General features: G+C 46.7%; 1 protein-coding gene across 1 annotated transcript in view; it reads right to left on the minus strand.

Moving 5' to 3' along the window:
- Positions 1–24,145, minus strand: part of ITGAL (integrin subunit alpha L) — a 41,718-nt gene extending 17,573 nt beyond the window's left edge. Inside the window, exons 1-17 of the mRNA XM_049788130.1 lie at positions 24,091–24,145; positions 22,837–22,945; positions 22,275–22,372; positions 22,102–22,169; positions 19,658–19,775; positions 19,422–19,552; positions 18,396–18,541; positions 15,756–15,888; positions 15,478–15,628; positions 9,926–9,996; positions 9,716–9,848; positions 8,168–8,319; positions 7,795–7,932; positions 7,107–7,304; positions 6,871–7,001; positions 2,733–2,893; positions 2,481–2,632 (exon numbers count right to left, since the gene is read on the minus strand). Coding sequence (XP_049644087.1) covers positions 2,481–2,632; positions 2,733–2,893; positions 6,871–7,001; positions 7,107–7,304; positions 7,795–7,932; positions 8,168–8,319; positions 9,716–9,848; positions 9,926–9,996; positions 15,478–15,628; positions 15,756–15,888; positions 18,396–18,541; positions 19,422–19,552; positions 19,658–19,775; positions 22,102–22,169; positions 22,275–22,372; positions 22,837–22,945; positions 24,091–24,145 — 2,145 coding nt within the window. The remainder of the gene's footprint in view (positions 1–2,480; positions 2,633–2,732; positions 2,894–6,870; positions 7,002–7,106; positions 7,305–7,794; positions 7,933–8,167; positions 8,320–9,715; positions 9,849–9,925; positions 9,997–15,477; positions 15,629–15,755; positions 15,889–18,395; positions 18,542–19,421; positions 19,553–19,657; positions 19,776–22,101; positions 22,170–22,274; positions 22,373–22,836; positions 22,946–24,090) is intronic.
- Positions 24,146–26,962: the final 2,817 nt, after the last annotated feature.

The raw sequence follows: 26,962 nt of genomic DNA on the forward strand, positions 1-26,962 counted from the left end.
CACCCGATGATGCTCAGGAGTTACTCCTGGCTATGCGCTCAGAAATCGCTCTTGGCTTGGGGGATCATATGGGACGCCGGGGGATCCAACCATAGTCCATCCTAGGTTAGTATGTACAAGGCAAACACCCTACCTACCATTTGCACTACTGCTCCGGCCCTGCAGATCACCTTTCTACAGAAACTACAGCAGCCCAATGCCATACCCTGTACCCTCTGACAGAAACAGCCCTGCTCCAAGACTTGACCTTGTCAAACTTTCACACCATCAAATTTGTTTCAGTTCTATATATCCTGGAGCACCTGGCCACATGTGGCTGTTTGACACCTCAATATTTTATAGTAGTGTTGCCCCAGTCATATCATAGGAAATTTGATGAGAAAGTTAGATTGTAATCTACCAAGCTCAGTGTGCCTAAACATTAACACAGAAGAATCAACTAGCGCCAAACACAGCCCCGTAAAGCCTTACACACTGACTTTAGTAACACCATGGAGAGACATAACAATCATATTGAACAGACCTGTGATGACCAAAGTTTTGATAATTTCATTTGTCTTTGAGTTATAATAAATAATATGAAGTAATTTATTCATGTCTGCATGGAGGCAGGCTATGGTGGTGAGTGGGAGATTAGGGGCATCAGTAAAAGGAAGATCACACTGGTCATGGAATTGGTGTTTGAATATTTAATGTCTGAAGCAACTGTCTTATGAACAACTTGATAAATCATGATAATAAAAATTAGAAAAAAAAATGGGAGCAGATCACTTAGCACAGGCTAATGGGAGAGCCGAGTGTTAGCCCAGTAGGTAAGATGTTTGCCTTGCATATAGCCAACCTGGGTTCAATTCCCGGCATCTCATATGATCCCCAAGCACTGCCAGGAATGACCCCTGAGCACAGAGCCAGGAATAATCCCTAAGCACCACTAGGTGCGGTCCCCCCACCAAAATAAAAAATAAAAAACAAAAAGTACACAATCTGGTGGGTATTAGGAAGTTATTGAATCTTTTCTTTCGATTCTGTTTGAAATATCCCATAATAAAATCTATAGGGTCAGAACAATAGTACAGGAGACAGGATGTTTGCTTTACATGTAGCTGACCCAGATTCAATTCCCAGCACCCCATATAGATCCCAATCATTGTCAGGAATAATATCCTGAGCACAGAGCCAGGAGTCAGCCCTGAGCACTATCAGATGTGGAGCCCCCAAACATTTTTTAAATAAATAAAACATAAAACTTTTTCCAAAATTTATATACTCTTAACACTTATATATTCTTTTTTTTTTTTTTTTTTTTGGTTTTTGGTTTTTGGATCACACCCAGCAGCACTCAGGGGTTACTCCTGGCTCCATGCTCAGAAATCGCTCCTGGTGGGCTCAGGGGTCCATATGGAATGCCAGTATTCGAACCACCATTCTTCTGTATGCAAGGCAAACACCCTACCTTCATGCTATCTTTCTGGTCCCACTATGTACTCTTTTTTTTGTTTTTGTTTTTGGGTCACACCCGGCAGTGCTCAGGGGTTATTCCTGGCTCCATGCTCAGAAATTGCTCCTGGCAAGCATGGGGGACCATATGGGACACCGGGATTTGAACTGATGACCTTCTGCATGAAAGGCAAATGCCTTACCTCCATGCTATCTCTCCGGCCCAACTCTTAACACTATATAATCTTAATATTATTCCAAAGCTTATATGCTCTTAATATTTAATGCTATGAATACTTTTTTTGTCGTTGTTGGTTTTTGGGCCACACCCGGCGGTGCTCAGGCGTTACTCCTGGCTATCTGCTCAGAAATAGCTCCTGGCATGGGTCAGAGAGATAGCATAAAGGTAAGGCGTTTGCCTTTCATGCAGGAGGTCATCTGTTTGAATCCCGGTGTCCCATATGGTCCCCCGTGCCTGCCAGGAGCAGTCCCCGGCACTGTAAGGTACTCCAAGCAGTGTGAGGAGGTGGCTCTGAGCACTGAGCCAGGAGTAGCCCCTGTACACTGTTGAGTGTGACTTCCTAAACCCAAATTAAAAAATACTAGATAACAACAGAAATATATGAAGTGTAAAAGAGCAGAGAAATATAAGTATTCCGTGATAATAATCCTGTTAAAATGTCTCATGCAAATGTGCTGCATTTCTTTCTCTTTTTTTTTTTCTTTTTTGGTTTTTGGGTCACACCCAGCAGCACTCAGGGGTTACTCCTGGCTCCATGCTCAGAAATCGCTCCTTGCAGGCTCAGAGAACCATATGGGATGCTGGGATTTGAAACACCGACCTTCTGCATGCAAGGCAAATGCGCCACTTCCATGCTATCTCTCCGGCCCCTGTGCTGCATTTCTGATCATGGCCACTGAAGAACTGGGGTTGCCCACTCAGAGGCTGCAGGAAGCAGACCTGGTGGGATGGTGTCCATGTTCCTTGCATGCAGCCTGCTCCTCTGCCAGTCACTTCCCCAGCAGCTCCCTTTTCCTCTTACCGGGAAGTGGAACCAAAATTTGAGGCAGGACTGGTCCGGGGTGATGGCTGTGATGCCACTTAGTTTGTGTTTTTCCCCTGGAAACTGGCCTCGGCTCCAGGTCCGATGGCCATCTAGCTGCAGCGTGTATGTGAGGTTGACATCCAGGGGCCCTGGGCAAATGAGAAGGCCAGTTGAATGATGATAGATCCTGGAGTCAAAGGCCTACATTTGGGATGCAGCTGCTCTGGGGAACAGGGGAACCACACTGACCTTTGAACTGCAGGGTGACAAGCTTAACCTGGAAGCAGACTGTGAGGTTGACGCCTTCCTTCTTCTTGATGCTGGGAGGGTGAGCGCACTCCACCTCATGCACTGGGATCTCAGCCGGCGAGAAGGACATCAGTGTGATGACATCTACCACAGGCCGGGAGCTGGAGGACAGAGAAGGGTGATGCCAGCCCTACAGACCCACCCACTGCTTCCTACCTACCAAGAACAACTGAGACCCTGGCTCATTCTAGTATCTTATTTTGTTGTGTGTTTTTTTTTTTTTTTGGAGGGCCACACTCAGAAATGCTCAGGGTTTATTCCTGGCTCTATAGGAATCACTCCTGGAAATGCTCAGGAAACCATATGGGATGCTGGAGATGGAACCTGGGTCTTCGAGATAAGCACCTTGCCCATTGTACTATTTCTCTAGCTTCACATTCTAGTAACTTCTGATAAAAGTTTCTATCTAGAGTAAGATTTAAGTTTTATTATCTTGGGTTTGGGCCCACTCCCAGCAGTGCTCAAGGCTCATACCTGGCTCTGCACTCAGGAATCACTCCTGACAGTGTTCGCGAAGCCATATGGGATGTTAGGGATTGAACCCAGGTTGGCCACATGCAAGGCAAGTGCCCTACCTGCTGTACTCTTGCTCTGGGCCTTGGAATAAGATTTTAAAAAGATCTTCTTACATCAATCAACCAATCTATAAATAAAGTTTAAAAAAAGGAGCGAAGAGATAGCATAGCGGTAGGGCACTTGCCTTTGCATGCAGCCAACCCGGGAGGGACCTGGTTCGATTCCCAACATCCCATATGGTCCCCTGAGCCTGCTAGGAGTGATTTTTGAGTGCAGAGCCAGGAGTAGGCCCTGAGCACCGCTGGGTGTGGCCCAAAAACTAATCTGTCAATCAATAAATAAAGTTGTTTTTTGTTTGTCTTGGGTCACACCCGGCAGTGCTCAGGGGTTACTCCTGGCTCTACACTCAGAAATCACTTTTGGGGGCCGGCAAGGTGGTGCTAGAGGTAAGGTGACTGCCTTGCAAGCGCTAGCCAAGGAAGGACTGCGGTTCGATCCCCTGGCGTCCCATATGGTCCCCCCAAGCCAGGGGCAATTTCTGAGCACTTAGCCAGGAGTAACCCCTGAGCATCAAATGGGTGTGGCCCGAAAAAACAAAACAAACAAAAAAAAAGAAATCACTCTTGGCAGGCTGGGAGAGATCAAATGGTATGCCGGGATTCGAAACATCATCCTTCTGCATGCAAGGCAAACGCCCTACCTCCATGCTGAATCTTCAGCCCCTAATAAATAAAGTTTTGAAGGAAAAAAAAAAAGAACTTCTTACACTTCAGTGACACCACATGATATTCATAATATAATACTGAGTTGACTCCCCCAGATCATCCTGCCTACTCCACTCTTGGCTTCCATTGCACTCTCCTCTTTCACTGTCTTCCAGTTGTGTCTGGAATTTAACTGCGTATAGGCCTTGGCTCATCCTCCAGTTCTCCATAGAAAGCTCTACCACCAAATTCTGCAGACCTGGCTTTCTTCTCTTCCTAGTTCCACCTCAATTATTTCTTCCTCAGAGAACCTTCTCTCACTAATGCCCTACTCTGGACATTCATCATATTTGTTTAGTCTGGGGCCACAGCCAAACAGTCTTTGAGGGGTACTCCCAGTTCATTACTTAGGGATTGCTCTAATTATTGATTCATTATTTTTTATATTTTATATATATATATATATTTTTTTTTTTGGTTTTTTGGGCCACACCCGGTAACGCTCAGGGGTTACTCCTGGCTATGTGCTCAGAAGTTGCTCCTGGCTTGGGGGACCATATGGGACACCGGGGGATCGAACCGCGGTCCGTCCAAGGCTAAGGCAAGGCAAGGCAGGCACCTTACCTTTAGCGCCACCGCCCGACCCCATATTTTATATTTTCTTCCACATAGATTTTTTTTTTGTTTTTTTTTTTTTGTTTTTTGTTTTTTTTTTGGTTTTTGGGCCACACCCTGTGACGCTCAGGGGTTACTCCTGGCTATGCGCTCAGAAGTTGCTCCTGGCTTCTTGGGGGACCATATGGGACGCCGGGGGATCGAACCGCGGTCCGTCCTAGGCTAGCGCAGGCAAGGCAGGCACCTTACCTCCAGCGCCACCGCCCGGCCCCTGTTTTTTTTTTTTTTTTTGGATCACACCCGTTTGATGCTCAGAGGTTACTCCTGGCTAAGCGCTCAGAAATTGCCCCTGGCTTGGGGGACCATATAGGACACTGGGGGGATCGAACCACGATCCGTCCTTGGCTAGCGCTTGCAAGGCAGACACCTTACCTCTAGCACCACCTCACCGGCCCCCCACATAGATTTTGTACAAATGCTGGTTTAATATTAAAGTCATAGCTGGTCCTTAACAGACAATGATTCACTATATGATGTTAGCTGATGCTGCCAGAACAGGGTAAGACAGAAAATATTAGCAATGTTACAGAGATAAAGAGACAGATGCTGGAAGCTGAGTTAAGGGGATGAGATGACTTGAAATAAAAGGCAGTAATTTAGATCCTTGGAGCAAGTGTTATTTATTTATTTATATATTTATTTGTTTAGACTGTTTGAGCCATACCTAGAGGTGCTTAGGGCTGTGCTCAGGGATGCCTTTTTTTTTTTTTTTTTTTTTGGCTTTTGGGTCACACCCAGCAGCGCTCAGGGGTTATTCCTGGCTCTACACTCAGAAATCACTCCTGGAAGACTCAGGAGACCATATGGGGTCCCTCTCTCCGGCCCCCATCAGGGATGACTTCTTCTTTCTTTTTTTTTTTTTTTTTTGGTTTTTGGGCCACACCAGGCAATGCTCTGGGGTTACTCCTGGCTGTCTGCTCAGAAATAGCTCCTGGCAGGCACGGGGGACCATATGGGACACCAGGATTCGAACCAACCACCTTTGGTCCTGAATCGGCTGCTTGCAAGGCAAGCGCCGCTGTGCTATCTCTCCGGGCCCAGGGATGACTTCTTATGGGCTTGGGAGACCATTTGTGAAATTGGGGACAGAACATGCTGGATTCTCTGTTCATCCCCTTATGTTCTCTTAGGGGGCTAAATTTGCTCCAGGGGCTCAGGGACTCTCTTGGCAATTCTTTCTTTGATTTTTGTTTGTTTGTTATTTGTTTTGTTTTGGGGCCTCACCCGGCGGTGCTCAGGAGTTATTCCTGACTCTGCACTCAGAAATCACTCTTGGTAGACTCGGAAAACCATATGGGATGCTGGAGAAAGAACCTAAGTCGGCCATATGCAAGGCAAACACCCTATTTGTTGGGCCCGGAGAGATAGCACAGCAGTGTTTGCCTTGCAAGCAGCTGATCCAGGACCTAAGGTGGTTGGTTCTTTTTTTTTTTTGGTTTTTTGGGCCACACCCGGTAACGCTCAGGGGTTACTCCTGGCTATGCGCTCAGAAGTCACTCCTGGCTTGGGGGACCATATGGGACACCGGGGGATCGAACCGCGGTCCGTCCAAGGCTAGCGCAGGCAAGGCAGGCACCTTACCTCTTTGCGCCACCGCCCAGCCCCAAGGTGGTTGGTTCTAATCCCGGTGTCCCATATGGTCCCCTGTGCCTGCCAGGAGCTATTTCTGAGCAGACAGCCAGGAGTAACCCCTGAGCATCGCTGGGTGTTGCCCCAAAAACCAAAAAAAAAAAAAAACCACCCTATTTGTTGTGCTATTGCTCTGACCCCTCTCTTGGCAATTCTCTACCAACTGGGCCAGACAGCTCACCAGGGATAAAGGGCTTCTTGGGTCCTGGTGTCAGAGACCTTGAGGGCTACACCCAGCAGAGCTCAGGGTGGTGATGTGGAGATGGGATTCAAACCCGGGTACCATGCACACAAAGCACATGATCCTGACCACTGTGCTGTCTCCCAGGCCTCTTAACCTGCACATTGCTGCTTTAGCAGCAGGCAGACCCTGATTCAACCCTCAGCCATATCCATCTGCAGTAAAAGAAATGTGTCTAGACAGGAGAACAGATCTCCAGAGGGTAGGAGGAAGTGAGTAAACAGATGCCCAACACCGTTCAGCACACATCCGGCACACCCGAACTGTTGAAAGGCCTAGCACAGCCGCCTGTGAGCTGGGAGACTCCTCTTACCTCAGCACGATCACCTGCCCCTCTGCTCCCACAGCTACGTCCACCAGCCCATCGCCTCCGAGGTCCTTCACTCCGTGGATGGAGCGTCCAAACCAGCGAATTGTTGGGAACACCTGAATTCCTTCAATCCGCTGAGACCAAGAGAAAAACCCTTCTGAGCTGGGGGAGGTCATACAGGCAGGGGAGGGTCCTCCCTAGTGCCCAAAGATAGCTTTGGCTGGCAGGCGGGCACTTACCTGACTTGGCTGCGGGCTCAGGCCTCCAGGCCGCCCATTGAAGATATACATGGCTCCCCACCCCTCCAATGGGGCTCCCACAGCCACATCCAGGAGCCCGTCCCCATTGATGTCATTCAGGGCAGTAATGGCTGCTCCAAATCGCCCTAGCGGGTAGCCAGGGTCCCCAAATAACTCCGAGACTACCTGGAAGTCCATCTGGGAAGAAGGAAGGTGACATGACAGATTCCCCCTCATGCAGCAGGTGATAACAATGATGGGGACAAATGACCTATAATGCCACCACAGAAGTGGCAGCAGGGATCTTGCACAGAACCACAGGGTTCAAGCCCCAGTGCCACTTCTTGTTATCTGTAACCTTGTGGTTCTAGAATGTTCCGCAGCCCCTGGGTACTGTACAGTGTTTTTTGCTTAAAAAGTCTGATTAGGTACCCAGAATCACTCAAATGGCTAGAGCATAAGCTTTGCTGCAGAAATCCCAGACTTGATCCTTGGCACCAGACTTCTGACAGGTGCATAGCCCCAAAAGTCAAGTCTGCCAGGTGTACCCACATGCACACTTCCAAAGACAAAGACTGGTTAGCACATGCGGGGTAGAGAAGTCTCCCAGAATGACTAGGACCTTCTTGAGCCTTGGGATCTGTTCTCCTGCGCCGCCCCCTCCCCCGTTCAAAGTGCTGGTCCCCACCTTTTTTTTCTGGTACACAAACACTCGGCCTCCTTTCTGTTCCCCATAAAACAGGGGTGCGCCAATCAGCAGTGTCTCTGTGTCCCCATCTTGGTTCATGTCGATGGCACACAGCTCACCACCAAAATAAGAGCCCACCTGAGGGAGAGGAAAATCTAAGGGGCCTGTGAGCAGCCCCCGAACTGCCCACAACCGCCCCAAAAAAAGCTCCCATTCAGCCTGAAGAAGATGAGCTGAGTTTCTATTTTTGAAAGTGGTCAGTGGCAGTGAGAGAACTCACCCTCACCTACAGGACCTGCTGAGGCATGAAAGGAGCCCAGGATGCTCCTAGCATCCCCCCAGCCCTGGTCTGCAGAGGCGCCTCCAAGCTCACCTGGTCCCCATCTATTTTCTGGATCTGGCTCCAACTGTTTGTGTCCTTTGTCTTATTGAACAACAGCACCCGCCCCACATGCTGGTATCGGGGAGCTCCGGCTGCTAGCATTGATGTGTACCCTTGGACATGCAGCCAGGTGACTGTGTAACCTGAGGAGAGAGAGCATGAGAGAGTGAGAAACACAGAAATAACCAGGAGAGGGAAGGTTGGGAAGATGGAAAACCTGAAAGCAGGAATGAAGTTTGAAGGAAGGCCTGAACAGAGTCACATGCTCTGGAAGCACCCAGTTGGTCTGTTTCCAAGGTTGCTCCTCAAATGGCACCAACATCTAAGAAATTGTAGCTCAGGGAAACCTGAACATCCTCTCAAGGTTAACTCATCTGAGGGCCAGGGAAGGAAATGACAGGCTTTTGAAAAGCAGTAAAATAGGGGCTAGAGAGATAGTACTAGCTGGTAGGGTGAGTTTTGCATGTGGCCACCCTGGATTTCTTTTTGTTTTGTTTTGTTTTGTTTTGAGGTCAAACCTGGCAGTGCACAAGGGTTACTCCTGGCTCTGCACTCAGAAATCACTCCTGGCAGGCACGGGGGATCATAAGGGATGCCGGGATTCGAACCACTGTCCGTCCTGAATTAGCTGTGTGCAAGGTAAATGCCCTAGCCTGTGCTATCTCTCTGGCTCCAGTGTGCATCCTGGACTCCAGGGTGGTCTTGGGTGTTCATTCCCTGGACCTGCTTGATGAAGATCCGGTGAGTATTGGCCTGAGTGTGAACACCACTAAACAGGTGGTTGGGCGGCCAGAGCGATAGCACAGCGATAGGGAGTTTGCCTTGCATCAGGATGGACCTGGCTCGATCCCTGGAGTTCCATATGGTCCCTCTAGCCAGAAGTGATTTTTGAATGCATAGCCAGGAGAAACTCCTAAGCATCACTGGGTGTGGCCCCAAAACCAAAAAAAAAAAAAAAAGAGGTGTTTGGGACATGAACTCTGGGTGGGCACGCTGCTGCTTACTGTCTGCAGGACCAGTGTACTGGGAAAAGCTCTTCTTCCCAGCATTAACAAAGCCTCAAGATGGCAAAGTATCAGAAAGTACAGAAAGTAAAAAATCATGATAGGCACACATGAAGGGACTACTAAGGGGAAAATTAAGAATATTAGAGCCAGTTTAAATTATATATTAATTATAGTCAGCTAATATAATTGTCATGTATATGACTGTTTGTGTGTGTTTTGAAGTGCTAGAGATAGAATTCAGGCCTCACATATGGAAGGCCTGACTTACCACTGAAGCTGCTTTTATTATTTTTTCATTATTATTTTAACTTTTTTGTTGTTTACTTTGGGACAGATCCTGATTCATGTCTGAGGATCATTCCCGGCAGTGCTCAGAGGACCTGTGTTGTTGGGGTGCTGGGGCTCCCACTCACAAAGCATGGCCCTCCAGTCATTTGTATCATCTCCCAGGCTCATTAGTATTCTGAAAATCAGTCTTCAGGACTTGGTACCCTCCAGTTGGAAGCGCCCAGCTGAAAAGAGAAGCACTCACCCAAATACCCTTCTTTCTCTTCCGGTGTCAGTGGTTCATTCCCCACAAATGTATCATCCTCCAGGTTGGCATTCAGTTCTAGAAAACCTCCAGCCCAATCCTTGGCTCCCACTGCCCCCACGACACCATGGCCCTGCTCAAGGAAGGAGAAAGGGAGTAATCTGCCACCCCCGAACCTCCCCCAGCCCAATGCTCCAGCTCAGCACTCACTCTGCTGAGATCTGCGCTGATCCCACTGGAAGACAGCTCCATATCGAAGGATGTCAGGTCCTGTTTTGTGCCTGAACAACAAGGTTGAGAGTGAGTCGGGAGTCAGTGAGAAACCAAAACAGATGTTCGTGAAAGAACCGAGAAAGAAGCACAGCACATCTGCTATCGGTCAAGGCAGACAGCGGGTAAATTTCAGAGTTCCACTGAGTAGGAAATGACTGAGAGCTCAGCTTCAGGTAAAACTCCATAAGCGCTGTTACTCCACCATGTCAAAGATGCAGCTCTTGTCTTCTCTCTCCACTCAGGCTCCCCATCTTCAGCCAATGGCATCAGTCAGACGAAGAGCCCAGGATGGGAGTTGGAGCAAAAGTACAGCAGAGAGGTCATTTGTCTTGCACACAGACCTGGGTTCAACCCCCAGCATCCCAAGCACTACCAGAAGTGATTCCTGAGTGCAGAGCCAGGAGTAACTCCTAAGCATAGTTGAGTATATCCCAAGACCAAAAAACAATATAACATAAAATAGGGCTGGAGTGATAGCACAGCGGTAAGGCATTTGCCTTGCAAGTGGCCAACCCAGGACAGATCCAGGTTCAATCCCCAGCATCCCATATGGTCATCTGAGCCTGCCTGGAGCGATTTCTGAGTGTAGAGCCAGGACTAACCCTGAGTGCTGCCAGGTGTGGCCCCAAGACAAAAATAAATAATTAAATAAATAAGCCCAGGACTCGAACCTAACTCTTCCAGTCCCCTCTCTATTTCTTACACATTACCAAATTGTGAAAGTTCCAACTTCAAGACACAACGTCCTCACTTCTGAAGTGTCCTTATTGCCACCCACCCTCATCCCCTGCATGACAGGTTTTGGGGCTTATTGATTCAGCCCAGTGGACTTAATTCTTCCTCTCTTTTTGCCATTTTTTCACAGTGAGTCAGAGTGAGCTTTAAAAAAATAATAGGGGCTGGAGCAATTGCACAGTGGATAGGGCATTTGCCTTGCATGTGGCTGACCTGGAAATTCCATATGGTCCCCAGAGCCTGCCAGGAGCAATTTCTGAGTGCAGTCAGAGATTAACTCCTGAGTGTCCCTGGGTGTGGCCCAAACCCAAAAGCAATTAATTAACTAATTAATTAAACACTTCCCTTCTTTTTTTTTTTTTTTTTTTTTTTTTTTTTTTTTTTTTTTTTTTTTGGTTTTTGGGCCACACCCGGTGACGCTCAGGGGTTACTCCTGGCTATGCGCTCAGAAGTCGCTCCTGGCTTGGGGGACCATATGGGACGCCGGGGGATCGAACCGCGGTCCGTCTCCTAGGCTAGCGCAGGTAAGGCAGGCACCTTACCTCGAGCGCCACCGCCCGGCCCCACTTCCCTTCTTTTTTATTTTTGGTTTTTGGATCACACCTGGCAGCGCACAGGGATTACTCCTGGTTCCACGCTCAGAAATCACTCCTGGCAGGCTCAGGGGGACCATAAGGGATGCCGAGATTTGAATCAGTGACTTTCTGCATGAAAGGCAAATGCCTTACCTCCATGCTATCTCTCCGGCCCCTTCTTTTTCATTTTATTTCTCTTTTTTGCCCCCCTTTTTCTTTTTCTTTCTTCTTTTTTTTTGTTTTTTTTTTTGGGGGGGGGTTACAGCCAGTAGTTCTCAGGGGTTACTCCTGGCTCTACTCTCAGAAATCACTCCTGGCAGGCTCGGGGACCATATGGATGCCGGGATTTGAACCACTATCCTTCTGCATGCAAGGCAAACGCCTTACCTCCATGCTATCTCTCCGGCCCCACACCTTCCTTTTCTTAAAAACCTCACTAGTTCCTATTGTCCTTTTAAAAAAAATTGGGGGGGGGTTCACACCTGGCAGCGCTCAGGGGTTACTCCTGGGTTTGCACTCAGAAAATGCTCCTGACTCTGGGGACCAGGTGGGATGCTGGGAATCAGACCAAGTCTATCCTGAGTCAGCTGCATGCAAGACAAATGTCCTACCACCGTGCTACCACTTCGGCCCCTAAACCTTAATTTTAGACAGTATTAGGATCCATGATACTGTTAATGGTAGGGTTTCATGCATCACAACACCACGCTCCCACCACTCTTCTTCATTGTTTCAGTGGCCCCCTCTTCAATGTTCAGTTTCTACTGTTCTTTAGAGTAAAACCCAAACTCTTCAGAAGTCCTGGAAAATTCCCACCTTCTCCAAACTTCTCTGTCCTTTGTCACTATGACCTCTCTAATTCTTTCAGCTTGCTAAGCTCTGTTCCACCTCTGGGTCTTTGCCTCTCAAAATATTTTTTTTTGTTTGTATTTGGGCCACACTTAGCGGCTCTCAGGGTTACTCCTGGCTCTGCACTCAGAAATTGCTCCTGACAGGTTCAGGGGACCATATGGAACACCAGGGATCAAACTCGAGTCTGTCCCAGGTCAGCCACATGTAAGGCAAATGCTTTACCACTGTGCTATCTTTTCAGCCCCTAACTTAAATATTCTTTGACTACATTCTTCTCCTGGCTGTATGACTCTTTTCCATCTTTTTTTTTTTTTTTTTTTTTTTTTTTTTTTTTTTTTTTGGTTTTTGGGCCACACCCGGTGACGCTCAGGGGTTACTCCTGGCTATGCGCTCAGAAGTTGCTCCTGGCTTGGGGGACCATATGGGACACCGGGGGATCGAACCGCGGTCCGTCCAAGGCTAGCGCAGGGAAGGCAGGCACCTTACCTTTAGCGCCACCGCCCGGCCCCTCTTTTCCATCTTTTATATGAAAAAAAATTTATCTCCATTTAGAAAAAGGCCTCTAGGGGCCGGAGAGATAGCATGGAGGTAGAGCATTCACCTTGCATACAGAAGGACGATGGTTCAAATCCTGGCACCCCATATGATCCCCCGAGCCTGCCAGGAGCAATTTCTGAGCATAGAACCAGGAGTGGCCCCTGAGCACTGCCAGGTGTGATCCAAAACCCAAAAACCAAAAAAAAAAGAAAAGAAAAAAGAAAAAGAAAGAAAGAAAGAAACAAAGAAAGAAAGAAAGAAAGAAAGAAAGAAAGAAAGAAAGAAAGAAAGAAAGAAAGAAAGAAAGAAAGAAAGAAAGAAAGAAAGAAAGAAAGAAAGAAAGAAAATGGCCTTTAAATACCATACATAAAAGCCCTCTGCATTTCTACATTCATCATAGTACTATTTACAATAGCCAGAATCTAGAAACAACCCAAGTGTCTAAGAAAAGATGAGTGGATAAAAAAAAAACTGTGGTACAACTATACAATAGAATACTATGCAACTGTTAGAAAAAAGAAGTCGTGAAGTTTACTTATACAAAGCTGAATATAGAGATAATTATGCTGAGTGAAATGAGTCAGAGGGAGAGGAGAAGATGAGACATAGAATAATCTCATTCATTTGTGAGGAATAAAAAAATAGTATGGAAATGATACCCAGAGATGATAAAAATAAGGAGGGTGGGGCCGGAGAGATAGCACAGCGATAAGGCATTTGCCTTGCTTGCGGCAGGACGGTGGTTAGAATTCCGGCATCTCATATGGTCTCCCGAGCCTGCCGGGGGTGATTTCTGAGCATAGAGCCAGGAGTAGCCCCTGAGCACTGCTGGATGTGACCCCCCCCCCAAAAAATGAGGAGGGTAGTACATGGTTTAAATGGTTGGGATTGATTTTTCTGGATAAGAACTAGGGGCAGAAAAGGAATAAAATGATATGCATGGTACCCCTTATTTAGCAATAGTGGAAACCACAGTGTAAAAAAAAAATAAAAGAGAAAGAGGGAGAGAGAGAAATAGAGAGAGAAAGTGAAGAAAAATGTGTGGCTCAAAGACAAGCAGGGAGGGTGGGAGGAAAACTGGGAAGTTGGAGACAAGAAATGTGCACTGGTGAAGGTTGTTGCTCATTGTATAACTGTAACTCAATCATAAATAACTTTATCTGTGAAAAAACTGTATTATGGGGGCCGGAGTGGTGGTACAGCGGTAGGGTGTTTGCCTTGCACATAGCTGATCCAGAACAAACCATGGTTCAATCCCCCGGTTTAATCCTTTGGCATCCCACATAGTCCCCCAAGCCTGAAGCGATTTCTGAGCGCATAGTCAGGAGTAACCCCTGAGAGTCACCGGGTGTGGCTCAAAAATAAAAATTAAAAAAAACCTGTATTATGAACAACCTTGTAATCACAGTTTTTAAATTTAAAAAAGTAAAATAAAAAAGAAAAGAGAGTTTGGAGTGATAGCACAGTAAGTAGGGTGTTTACCTTGCATGGGGCCAACTTGGGTTTGATCCCCAGCATCCCATATAGAGCCCCAAGCACGGACAGGTATGACCCCTGAACACAGCAGAACCAGGAGTAACCCCTGAATACTACCAGTGTGACCCAAAATTACAACAATAAAAAAAAATAAAAGAGGGGTCGGAGAGATAGCATGGAGGTAAGGTGTTTGCCTTTCATGCAGAAGGTCATTGGTTCAAATTCCGGCATCCCATATGGTCCCCCGAGACTGCCAGGAGCGATTTCTGAGAGTGGAGCCAGGAGTAACCCCCAAATACTACCAGGTGTGACCCAAAACAACAACAAAAAAAAAGAAAGAAAGAATAAAGGAAGGAAGGAAGGAAGGAAGGAAGGAAGGAAGGAAGGAAGGAAGGAAGGAAGGAAGGAAGGAAGGAAGGAAGGAAGGAAGGAAGAAAGAAAGAAGGAAGGAAGGAAGGAAGGAAGGAAGGAAGGAAGGAAGGAAGGAAGGAAGGAAGGAAGGAAGGAAGAAAGAAAGAAAGAAAGAAAGAAAGAAAGAAAGAAAGAAAGAAAGAAAGAAAGAAAGAAAGAAAGAAAGAAAGAAAGAAAGAAAGAAAGAGAAGAGAAGAGAGAGAAGAGAAGAAGAAGAAGAAAGGAAAGAAAGAAAGGAAGAAAGAAAGAAAGAAAGAAAGAAAGAAAGAAAGAAAGAAAGAAAGAAAGAAAGAAAGAAAAGAAAGAAAGAAGAAAGGAAGGAAGGAAGGAAGGAAGGAAGGAAGGAAGGAAGGAAGGAAGGAAGGAAGGAAGGAAGGAAGAAAGAAAGAAAGAAAGAAAGAAAGAAAGAAAGAAAGAAAGAAAGAAAGAAAGAGAGAGAGAAGAGAGAGAAAGAAAGAAAGAAAGGAAAGAAAGAAAGGAAGAAAGAAAGAAAGAAAGAAAGAAAGAAAGAAAGAAAGAAAGAAAGAAAGAAGAAAGAAAGAAAGAAAGAAAGAAAGAAAGAAAGAAAGAAAGAAAGAAAGAAAGAAAGAAAGAAAGAAAGAAAGAAAGAAAGAAAGAAAGAAAGAAAGAAAGAAGAAAGAAAGAAAGAAAGAAAGAAAGAAGAGAAAAAGAAAAGAAAAAATTTTCTCAGAAAGGCTCAGAAAGCCCTGAGTACCTCCAGGTGTGGTCCAAACACCAAAAGGAAAAAGTTCAGAAGAAATCGAAGCTGCTCCTAAACCAGCAGCTCCTGACTTCCTGCCTTTGCAGTACAGATTAAGCCAGGGGCACCTGGTTAGCATGTGCAGCATTTACTCAATATCTCTGCTCTGTCACCCCACATGGACTCCACAGCCCACAACTCACCCTCAATGGCATAGATCTTCTTTTGTAGCTCGGTAAACAGATCTTTAAGTTTCTCAAAAGTGTCCAGAATCTTTACAAAGTCTGATGTGGGTTTGGAAGCAAATTTATGGAGAGTCTGCTGACTCTTTTTAGATGTAAATAACTTTCCAATCTGTGAGGGAAGAACAAGCTTACATCAGAACCTAGACCAAAATCCTATTGTTTTCAAAAGACCTTGAACCCAGGGGCAGAGGAGTGGGCTTTAGGAGCTGAAGTGGAGAACTAGGGCCCATACACACCCCTATTACATAGCGGATAATGTCTTGAGCCTGGTCAATGTTGCCATCATCAGTGGCTTCTCCATCAGTGATGATGATGAGCACTTTGGTGGCGTCTGGCCGAGCCCCCATCTCTGGCTGAAACACCTGTGTCCTGTACTCAAGGAAAGGAGAAGATGGGAGAGAACCCGTCTCATGAGACCATGAAGTCACTGCTGATGCATCAAAAGGCCTTCAAGTTTCCCAGGCAGAGATTTGGGAAGTTCAACTGTGCCTCTGAAGCACATTTCTCACTTCAGAAAGTTTCCCAGCAGTGAGAAGAGGAGACCAGCCTCCCTTTGAACTAGACAAGAATTAACTTTAATTCAGGTGTGCTGGAGATCCAGGACAGGTTTCAAGAGGTAAAAGACTCCAAGGTTGAAGAGAATCATAAGTGATTCTTCCTGAACAAGCTCCAGGGCAACTCTTCGGCCCCTTCCCCACCTCGGGGCTGCCCAAGACCTTGCTCCAACTATCTTAGGCAACTAAAGAGATCTTTCAATTCTCTTTTAGCTTTCCCCAAACCACAAGTTCCTCAAGGAAAGGACCATGTGAACTAACTGCTGTTATCTCTAGCCCTAGATGAAGAGAAGGAGCTCAGTGCTTGTAAAATGGAACAAAGAAGGACTGGACCAGAGCCAGTAGGGTGTTTGCCTTGTATGTGGCTAATCTGATCTGGGTTTGATCCCCAGCATCCCATATGGTCCCCTGAGCCTGCCAAAGTAACCCTTGATCACAGACCAACTGTCCTCTGGAGGCTGGAATTCAAACTGATGGTCAGAGTGAATGAACCAAAGCAACCATTTTTCAGAGGCTCTGGCCTAACCATGTTGCCACCACTACCAAAAAAAAAAAACAAAAAAAAAAAACAAAAACAAAAAAACCAAACCTGGGCCGGAGAGATAGCATGGAGATAAGGCACTTGCCTTTCATGCAGAAGGACGGTGGTTCAAATCCCGGCATCTCATATGGTCCCCTGTGCCTGACAGGAGCAATTTCTGAGCATAGAGCCAGGAGTAATCCCTGAGTGCTGCTGGGTGTGACCCAAAAACCAAAAACAAAACAAAAACAAAAAAACAAAAAAAAATGTTGCCACCAAGGCTCACTACAAAGAGAGAATAACAAGTCAAATACAGCAAACACATGGAATATCTGAAGATATGACTGGTTACACAAAATCAACTACGTGCTCTTGGGAGCCAGAGCAATAGCACAGTGGGTAGAGTATTTGCCTTGCATGCAGCTGACCTGGGACAGACCCACATTCAATCCCTGGCATCCCATATGGTCCCTCAAGCATGCCAGGAGCAATTTCTGAGTGCAGAGCCAGGAGTAACCCCTGACCGCTGCTGGGTGTGGCCCCAAAACAAAAACAAAAACCCCACAACTATGCTCTCTTGGCAATGGAACAAGAAAAGTAAAGGGCTTGAAGTCTGAGCAAACACAGTAGTTGGGCATTTGCCTTGCATGCAACCGACCCAGGATGGATCCAGATTCGATCCCTGGCATCCTATATGGTCCCCCAAGTCTGCTAGGAGCAATTTCTGAGCACAGAGCCAGTAGTAACTCCTGAGAGCCACCAGATGTGGCTGCCCCCCCCCCCAAAAAAAAGTAAAGGCTTCAGAAATAGTATATTGGGGGTAAAGTGCTTCCTTTGTTGGTGGCCAACCCAAGTTCAACCCCAGGCACCACATATGGACCCACCAGTGCTCTCTGAGTGCAGGGCCATTTCATCTAAGGATGAAATTCTGCTGATTTTTCATCACATTTTATGTCCTGCTTTGAGTCCCTCAGGAAGTTTGTAAACATTTCCTGCTTCAAGGGCTGATAAATAACCTTGCAATAACTCCAAAATTTTCCTTTTGGATTTAGTTAGCATGAAGTAGATGTTTGTTACTTACAACCCAAACATTCTGGATTGAAATTACTTAACCCTTTTTGAGGGTGAGGGGTCTTGGAGACTTCTCCCAGCTTGGAGCTCAGGGCACCATGTGGCACAGTGTGTGTCCCAGCCTTTTATCTGAATTATTTTCTGGTGGTGGTAGGGGTCTCCTAAATAGTGTTCAGAAGGAGCAAGGGAGCCTCCCACTGATTCCCAGTCAACAGGTCAGGAATTCAGTGCCAGGGCCTGAAATACAAGGTCCCTGTGGGGCCAGGGATTAACCTGACTTCCCAAAAGGTACTGACTCATAGTGTTAGAGGGGTTCTCTAGGGAAACACCTGGCAATGTTCAGGGCCTCCAGAGTTGTACTCCAGGGTAGGGGCATATCTCAAGGGACCATGTGATATCAGGGATCAAAAGGGAAAGTAAAGCACTATACTCTCACCTGTCCTCTGCTTGAATTATTTTGTTTGTTTTGGGGTTACATCCAATGGTGTTCAAGGATTACTCTTGGCTCTATGCTCAAGAATTACTCCTAGATGCTCAGGGACCATATGGGGTGCCAGAATTAAACTCAGGTCGACCATGTGCTTTAACCTCTGTATTATACTCTAGTTCTCTCCTGCTTGAATTCTTAGATTAATTTTGTCCCTGCTGAGTCTATGTGTTGAGTCCTCACACCCTAGAAGAAGACAGTGCACCGAGAACAATTTCACAGCTCTCTCAGGAAAGAGACTTACGCGACATAGTTGATGGCACGAAAGGTGTTAGTCAAAAACTTCATGTGTTCAACTCCGGCCAGGAGAACATCAGGATCCTTCTTACTAACATAGTCCAAGAAATTAAATTCTGTTTTGTAATTCGTGGAGAATTGAACAGCCGCAAACTAGGAAGGAAGAAAAGTAATTAAATCCTGTGGCAAGGCCCCCTCCACTTGTCTTCTCCAATCTCTACTAATCTGGTCCTAAACATGAGCAACCCAACTGCACAGTTCTGCCTCTTTGTTCTTCTGCAAATAGGCCAACAGATCAAGACACACAGCAGAAACCTCTGCTCATACTTTGTGCTGTGTGTTGCTCTCATGTCCTCGGAGTTGTCTACCTCATAAGTGATTCATATGTTTACTGAGGGGCCCTGTTAAACTTGATACCATTTGCTAGGTCAAGGATGGTCACAAACTATTTTGCTATTTTGGGGGGCAGGAGAGATAGTATTGCAGGTTAGGTTGTATGCTCCTAACCTGGATTCAATACCTAGCACCCCATATGGTCTCTGAAGCCCATCAGGAGTGATTACTGAGCACAGCCAGGAAGTCCTGAGGTGTGGCCCCCAAACAAAAACAAACATATAAACAAACAAACAAACACTATTTTGCTTCACACACACCAAAAAAAGCAGAGATTTCTTTCCTGAGAATTTGGAGTTTGCAACAAGTAAGAAAAAAGCTCTCTTAGAACTTTAATATGCCATCTTGGGAGCCTTCCACAGGCCCAGAGGATCCAAAGAGCTGAGGCAGCAGCTGAGAGAAAAAGAAAGAGAAAACAAAAGCCCCAAAAGAAATACAGAAAACAGAAAATACAGAACTAGAGAGACTCCTTGGAGCTTCCTCCTTGCTGTCTCTGGTCACCCCCAGCCCCCCCCCCCCAGCGGTGTGGTGGTAGCCTTGTCCTGAGTCCTGCCTCGAATCCTACGAACCCTTCCTAGGATGCCAGATGCTGATTCAAGGAGATTTCTGTTGCTGTAGCCAGGCTCCATGACACATTTACCTGGTATGAAGAGTTGCTGAGTTTCTTCATCACATCTTTCATGAAGTCCAGAATTTCCTGAAATTCTTCCTTTTTCAAGCTTCCTGAGCCATCAAACAGGAACACCAGGTCGACCTTGCTCTTTATACACTCTGCAAAGGCCCCAACAAACTGGGTGAAGTGTCTGGTTGGGTGAGGGGCGCTCTCACTGGCAACTGCTTGGGGGTACTTTTACCCACCAGCCCCCAGTTTCTTACCCTGATATCCAGGGCGCCCTTGTAGTACAGGACCCCTCAGATCCTGGTGAAAGAGGTAACACTGGCCACTTAGATAGGTATTCTGGTCACATTCCCGAGACAGCCCAGGGTCACAGGCCTGAGGGAAACAAAAGTTGGGGTTTCTCTTGCTCTGGGACTTGTCATTGTTCCCAAGCCCTGCCTGGCAGACTCCCATAAATGGTAAGCCCCCCAACCCCAACCACCCACCCCTGAGCAGTATTTTGGGTGACTCTCATCCCTACAATTAGTGCTGTAGTCCTAGATTCACTGCCTAGGGCAGGGGCCAAACTCCATACTGGGCATCTTTGTCATTTACATTGAACACTCTCCCACATCTTAGTTCCCACTCACACGCTGTGTTAAAGTCAAATCAGATTACGTACGACTCCCAATAGTGATGTGTTTCCATCTCTAATGACACTCTTTCCTGTCATACCATAATTTTTTTAAAGCCAGGGCTCATATCATAGTCATCTCTATATTTCCTCTTCCCCTAAGAGAACTTAGCACAATATCTGGATATAAGAATAACCAAGTGGGGGCCGGAGAGATAGTACAGCGGTGTTTGCCTTGCAAGCAGCCAACCCAGGACCTTAGGTGGTTGATTCGAATCCCGGCATCCCATATGGTCCCCAGAGCCTGCCAGGAGCTATTTCTGAGCAGTTAGCCAGGAGTAACCCCTGAGCAGCGCCGGGTGTGGACCAAAAACAAAAACAAAAACAAAAAAGAATAACTAAAGCGGGGGCCAGAGAGATAGCACGGAGGTAAAACGTTTGCCTTGCATACAATTTGGTGGTTCGAATCCCGGCGTCTCATATGGTCCCCTGAACCTGCCAGGAGTAACCCCTGAGCGCGCTGCCAGGTGTGACCCAAAAACCAAAAAAAAAAAAAAGGGGGCCGGAGAGATAGCATGGAGGTAAGGCATTTGCCTTTCATGCAGGAGGTCATCGGTTCGAATCCCGGCGCCCCATATGGTCCCTTGTGCCTGCCAGGAGCAATTTCTGAGCCTGGAGCCAGGAATAACCCCTGAGCACTGCCAGGTGTGACCCAAAAACCAAAAAAAAAAAAAAAAAAGAAATAAACTGATACATAGATAATCAATTAATGAGTAATCAATGAATCAAGATTATGCAGTGGGGAAAAATATACAGTGGAGAAATGACAGTGAAAACTGGACAACCACGTGCAGAAAAATGAGACTGATTTTCTTCTATTGACACATAGCCTAACTTATAATGATTAAATAATTGGGCATATTAAACTAGAAAAGCACAGTGATAGGGTGTTTGCCTTGCACAGCAAACCCCGGACAGTCCTTGGTTCAATTCCCGACATCCCATATGGCCCACTGAGCCTGCCAGGAGCGATTTCTGAGTGATGAGCCAGGAGTAACCCCTGAACACTGATGTGACCCACCCACCCACCAAAAAAATTTCATTAAAAAAAAAAAAAAAAGAAACTAGAAAGGAAAATGTGGCTCTGTGGTAGAGCAGACACCTTGAGAATGTGAGGCCCTAAGCTTGAACACTCACAACACAAGAATAAATAAAACCCTAAAATCAAACTCTAAAAGAATGCATGGAGTAAACTCCTGGAAATCAGTCTTAAGTGATTGTTTTTGGGATTTGACCACAAAAACAGAGGTAAGAGAAGCACAAAAAAATGAGGTTACATTATATCACGAATATATCAAAAAAACTTTATGGCTCTGGGGCTTGAACCCAGGTCCTCAAATGTGAGACCGTGCACACTGCCACTAAGACATATCTCTGGGAATCAAAATGGAAGGCAATTAAATTTTCATTGAGGGGGCCGGAATGATAACACTGCGGGTAGGACTGACCTGAGTTGGATTTCCAGGATCCCATATGGTCTCATGAGTCCCCCAGAAGTGATCCCTGAGTTCAAAGCCAGGAGTAAGCCCTGAGCACCACTGGTTGTGCCCCCAAAAGAAAGCAACACAAAAGTAAGAAATGCATGTAACCGCAAAACACATGTGCCACGGAGAGGCTTAAGGAGAGAAGAAAATGGGGCTGGAGAGATAGCGTGGAGGTAGTGTGTTTGCCTTACATGCAGAAGGACAGTGGTTCAAATCCCGGCATCCCATATGGACCCCCAAGTCTGCCAGGAGCAATTTCTGAGCATAGAGCCAGTATTAACCCCTGAGCGCTGCCGAGTGTGACCCCCACAAAAAAAAAATGGAGAGAAGAAAATGGTTGATCCCATGGAACCACAGGCCGTGGCCCAGCATTGTCAGGAGAGGTTCCTTGAGTGGAGTCCTGGCTATTCCTCAGAAACATGCACTTGGCTTTTTTGACTACTGACCTTTAGTAGGTCCTTGAACCCACGACCCCTTCCTCATTTTCAATGTCTTCTAACATCAGCTTTCCCAGATCTGAACTCATACTCCCTAGAATTCTTACCAAAAGGCTTCCATTTATGGGGTCAGTCACCAAAGTCATCCCCAAATACTTAGAGGTATAGTTGGAACCTGTAGGTAACAGAAGATGGATCTGGAGGAACAGATGCAACCCAGGTGTGGAGGCCAGCCACAGTTTCTCTGTGACACCCCCTCCCGGCTGTCACCAGTGCTCACCACTCAGGCTGACTGGCAGGCACTGCGCCATCCCTGGCTGGCACTGGTAGAGTTGTCCCATGCTGTTGTCCCCCTCACCTGGAGCACCCACGACAATCCTGAGGAGAAACCTTGCTGTGAAGGGAGTTGCCCAGCTTTCAGCCCTTGCCTCTGCTCCAAGGAAGCCATGTAAATCATCTAATAAAGCCAGAATTCTAGAAAGTGAAAGTGCTTTCCCCCCCAACCCACTGTCTAGAAAACCAGTGGTCCACAGAACAATCTGTCACCAGTTTTCATTCAGGCTCATCAAATCAGATGTCCTTGGTGGCACCTCTCCTCTGCTTGGCCTCAAGACCACAAGGGGCAATGTGGGATGAGACAGAGGAACAAACCCCCACATCAGGAAATCATTTTCCCTAGCCTGATGAGGCTTGAGAGCCCCCCCCCCCCAAATTGCTGCCCAGAGCTCAGGGGGCTGTGAAGTTGTGCTTTCACAAGGATCCTTGGTGGGAGACCCTGGCCCCCTGCCCACCTGCTACTTCATCACAGCCCCTCATGGGGTGGGACCAGGCCTGCAGCTCACCTATTTCCAACCTGCAGGACTCGATACCCAAAGTGCCTGCCAGCACTGGCATCTGGGAAGACCAAGCGCTGTGAGTGCTGAACATCAAGGTTGTAGCTCGAGGCCAAGCCTGAAGGAGACAAAGGGCTTGTTAGCCACTTCCTGCCAGGGGCCATTTCAGGGTGCTCCCCACCCCCAGAGCCACCCTATGCTTGCTGACTGAGAACCCCTAAGCTGGAAACCCCTGGGCCTCCCACTGAGGCTAGGAGATGTGGAAGTAGCAGCCCCCACCCAAAGCTGGGAAGGCCACAAGGATTTCCTGTTTGTTCTCTGAGCAAAGAAGGAAGGATGACAAGGCAGAGGCCGGTAAGAAAGGAGTGGATACACGGCCCGCAGACCACAGAGCTGCCAGGACCCAAGGCAGGAACGAAGAAGGGGCAGTCCCAAGTTCCCCACTTCCTTTCTTTTCCCTTATGTTAGGGCCTACAGATCCAGGGTTTCAAGATTCATTGAATCCTAAGGGGTCACCTCCTCTCCTCACTTGTCTCCTGCTCCCTGGTTTTATCTATAACAATCTCTCAGGGCCAGTGAGGTGGCGCTAGAGGCAAGGTGTCTGCCTTGCAAGGGCTAGCCAAGGAAGGGCCTCGGTTCGATCCCCTGGCGTCCCATATGGTCCCCCCAAGCCAGGGGCAATTTCTGAGTGCTTAGCCAGGAGTAACCCCTGAGCATCAAACGGGTGTGGCCGAAAAACAAAAAACAAAAAACAAAAAACAATCTCTGACTCTAGGTCTCACATCCAACTTTAGGCAGCTGGGTGCTTCCTGCAAACCTGCCACCCAGTCTTCAGGCTTCCCTCACAGAGGCCTCAATGTCATTTGTTCGGATGAAGAAATGGAGGCCCAAGAAGGGCCAGAGGTGGCACAGAGAGGCAGATATGTGGGTGTGAAGGACCCCCAGCCAGCTCTGGCTCCGATTAAACATCTCTCTTTTTGATAGACCCACTGCCCATCTCTAACTGTTGCCCTTCATTTTCCACCTTCATCTCCTCCACACCTTGAACTCTTACTTTATTTCCTCTTCCTCAGGACTCCTGGGTCCACCTGCGGCCAATTCATCTTAGAGCAGCACATCTGGACTCCATTTCATTGGTCCCACCCAACTCTTCCTTAGTTCCACCCAGTCTTACATTCCCTAGCTCCACACACTCTTCCCTAGTCCCAAATACTCTTCCTCAGTTCCACACACTTCCCTTCCCTCCCCTCCTCTGTTGCCTACCCAGGAGCAAAGGCCCAGACAACAGCAGCCTCAAGTTGACGATACAGGCCTTCATCTCTTTTGCAGCTCAAGGGCTCTGGGGAGATGGTATCCCAACCGATTGACTGACCAGCCGACAGCGACAGACCAGACGATAGACCAGATGATAGACCAGACTACAGACGATGGACCTGGACTGGCTAACATATGAGCGAGAGGAGGAAATGATAGTGCCCAGAGGCCTCCTGCAGTGGAATTTTCTCACTCTTGTGGGGGCGGGGGTGCCTATAGTGGTTGTGAAACCACAGGGGTTCAGAGAGGAAGTATAAGCAGGTTAGAGGCTTCCTGTGCCGCTTGCATTTTCACATCACTAGAAGAGCAGACAGCAAGGCAAGAAGTGGCTGCAGGTCATGCCCGGAGCTACTGGCACCTGCACAAACTTAAAATTCTGTGAAGCTTAGTCAACTTGGTCTATCTGTCCATCCTGGAATGCTAGATGGTTGCCCAGAGAGTGAAAGGAACTGTTGTCCAAAACGACTTTCTTTCTTTCTTTCTTTTTTTTTTTTTTTTTTTTTTTTTTGTTTTTGGGCCACACCCGCCAGTGCTCAGGGTTTACTCCTGGCAATCTGCTCAGAAATAGCTCCTGACAGGCATGGGGGAACCATATGGGACACCGGGATTTGAACCAACCACCTTAGGTCCTGGATCTTCTGCTTTCAAGGCAAACACCGCTGTGCTATCTCTCCGGTCCCCCAAAATGACTTTCTCCTGACCTCTAGGAATCCCATGATCCACTGTTAAAGAAAAGGAGCAAGTTACAGGTCTGGGAATGTCAAAGGTCTGTGAGCCTGTCTGCTCTGCATGCAGGAGGTCCTGGGTTTGATCATCAACACTACAAGGTACACAACACTGAGTCTGTAAAATCCCTCAGCATTGCCAGGTGTGGGTCTCAAACCAAAAACAGACAAATGGAAAAACAACCCAAAAATGCTCCACAACAGAGGACTTAATAACTCATTTTGACTTTACAAAAATTAATAAGGGAGGGGCTGGAGAGATAGCACAACAGTAGAGTGTTTGCCTTGCACTCAGCTAATCCTGAATGGACCCGGGTTTGATTCCCAGCATCCCATATGGTCCCCTGAGCCTGCCAGGACTGATTTCTGAGCACAGGGCCAGGAGTAGTAATCCCTGGGCATCGCTGGTATGGTCCCAAAACAAAATAAAGCAAAAAATTAACAAGGGAGACCTGAGAGGTAGTATAGTGGGGTAAGGCACTTATCTTGCACGTGGCTGACCCAGTTTGATCCCTGGCATTGCATATAGTCCCCCAACCATTGTCGGAAGTGACTCCTATGTACAGAGCCAGAAGTAAGATCTGAGCACTGCAGGGATGTGCCCAAAATCACAGTTAAAGAGTCTACCCCCACAACACAACAAAACAAAAGCCAAAGAGTAGGAGAAAATAAATTGATTAGATCATCAGAGTTGAACATCTGAACCTACGAGCAGAGTCCCAAATCTGAGAGAACTGTTCCTCCAAGCAAGCTCAAAATGAGTTAGCATACCTTAAGAGACAGAGTAATTACAGGCTATGGCAAACAGATCAAAATTATTATAGTGAGTACTAAAATAAATTATGGTTTTTCTTTGCAGGGTATAAAGGGTTGAATTTTCCTGAATTTTTGGTTATTGGCACGGAGGCAAACATAGGAAGGGAAGGAGATTCTTGGCTGGATACTAGATGTTTGATTTTCCTTTCACTGGTCAGCTATCGAGGTGGAAAGTAGTGGATTTCTATCCTGTATATGGATTTTCCTTCATGATGTCTTCCAGAACCACAAAGCCTACTTTGGACATTGGCCCCTGCAAAGGTCTTTCAGTTACTCAGGGCAAAAAGAAGATTCCCCCAAAGAAATTTCAGGTACATACTAAATTTAGGTACATACTAAAATAATTCAAAACTTGGGTTCATATAAAAATACATGAATGCATTTGACAGCACTATTTATATTAACCCCAAACTGGACATAATCCAACTGCCCATCAACTGACAAATAAAATCTGGTACATACAATGGAATATTATTCAGTCATGAAGAATGAGCAGTTACATGCTATACTATAAATAAACAGGCTAAGTGGGAGAAGGAGAGTTCAGAATTACATATTGTGCAATTCCATTAAATGACATGTCCAGAAGAGACCAGTCTTGAGAAGCAGATGGCCAATAGTGGTTGCATAATGGGAAGGGGGTGTTTTGGGACTACTTCTGGAGGTTATGAAATATTCTGTAATCAGATTGGTGGTGTTAATTGCACAACCCTGTGACAATTTAAAAATTATTGTAGGATTAAAAATGGTGAGTTGTGGGGCTGGAGAGATAGCATGGAGGTAAGGCGTTTGCCTTTCATGCAAGAGGTCATCGGTTCGAATCCCAGCGTCCCATATGGTCCCCCGTGCCTGCCAGGAGCAATTTCTGAGCATGGAGCCAGGAGTAACCCCTGAGCACTGCCGGGTGTGACCCAAAAACCACAAAAAAAAAAAAAATAGTGAGTTGTGGGGCCGGAGAGATAGCATGGAGGTAAGGTGTTTGCCTTTCATGCAGGAGGTCATCGATTCAAATCCCAGCATCCCATATGGTCCCCCGTGCCTGCCAGGAGCAATTTCTGAGCCTGGAGCCAGGAATAACCCCTGAGCACTGCCGGGTGTGACCCAAAATCCACAAAAAAAAAAAAAGGTGAGTTGTATGGTATCTGAGAAACAGCTAAAATAAAATTAGATCTGAAAAACTCTCTTGGAAGAATAGCTTCACACATTGACAGGATTTGACAGAATTGGTTTTACAATGAGGATGTAAGACTTGCACAATTTAAGAACACTAAAAATATTAA

This window comes from Suncus etruscus, chromosome 15 (genome assembly GCF_024139225.1).
Source record: "Suncus etruscus isolate mSunEtr1 chromosome 15, mSunEtr1.pri.cur, whole genome shotgun sequence".
Lineage (NCBI taxonomy): Eukaryota > Metazoa > Chordata > Mammalia > Eulipotyphla > Soricidae > Suncus > Suncus etruscus.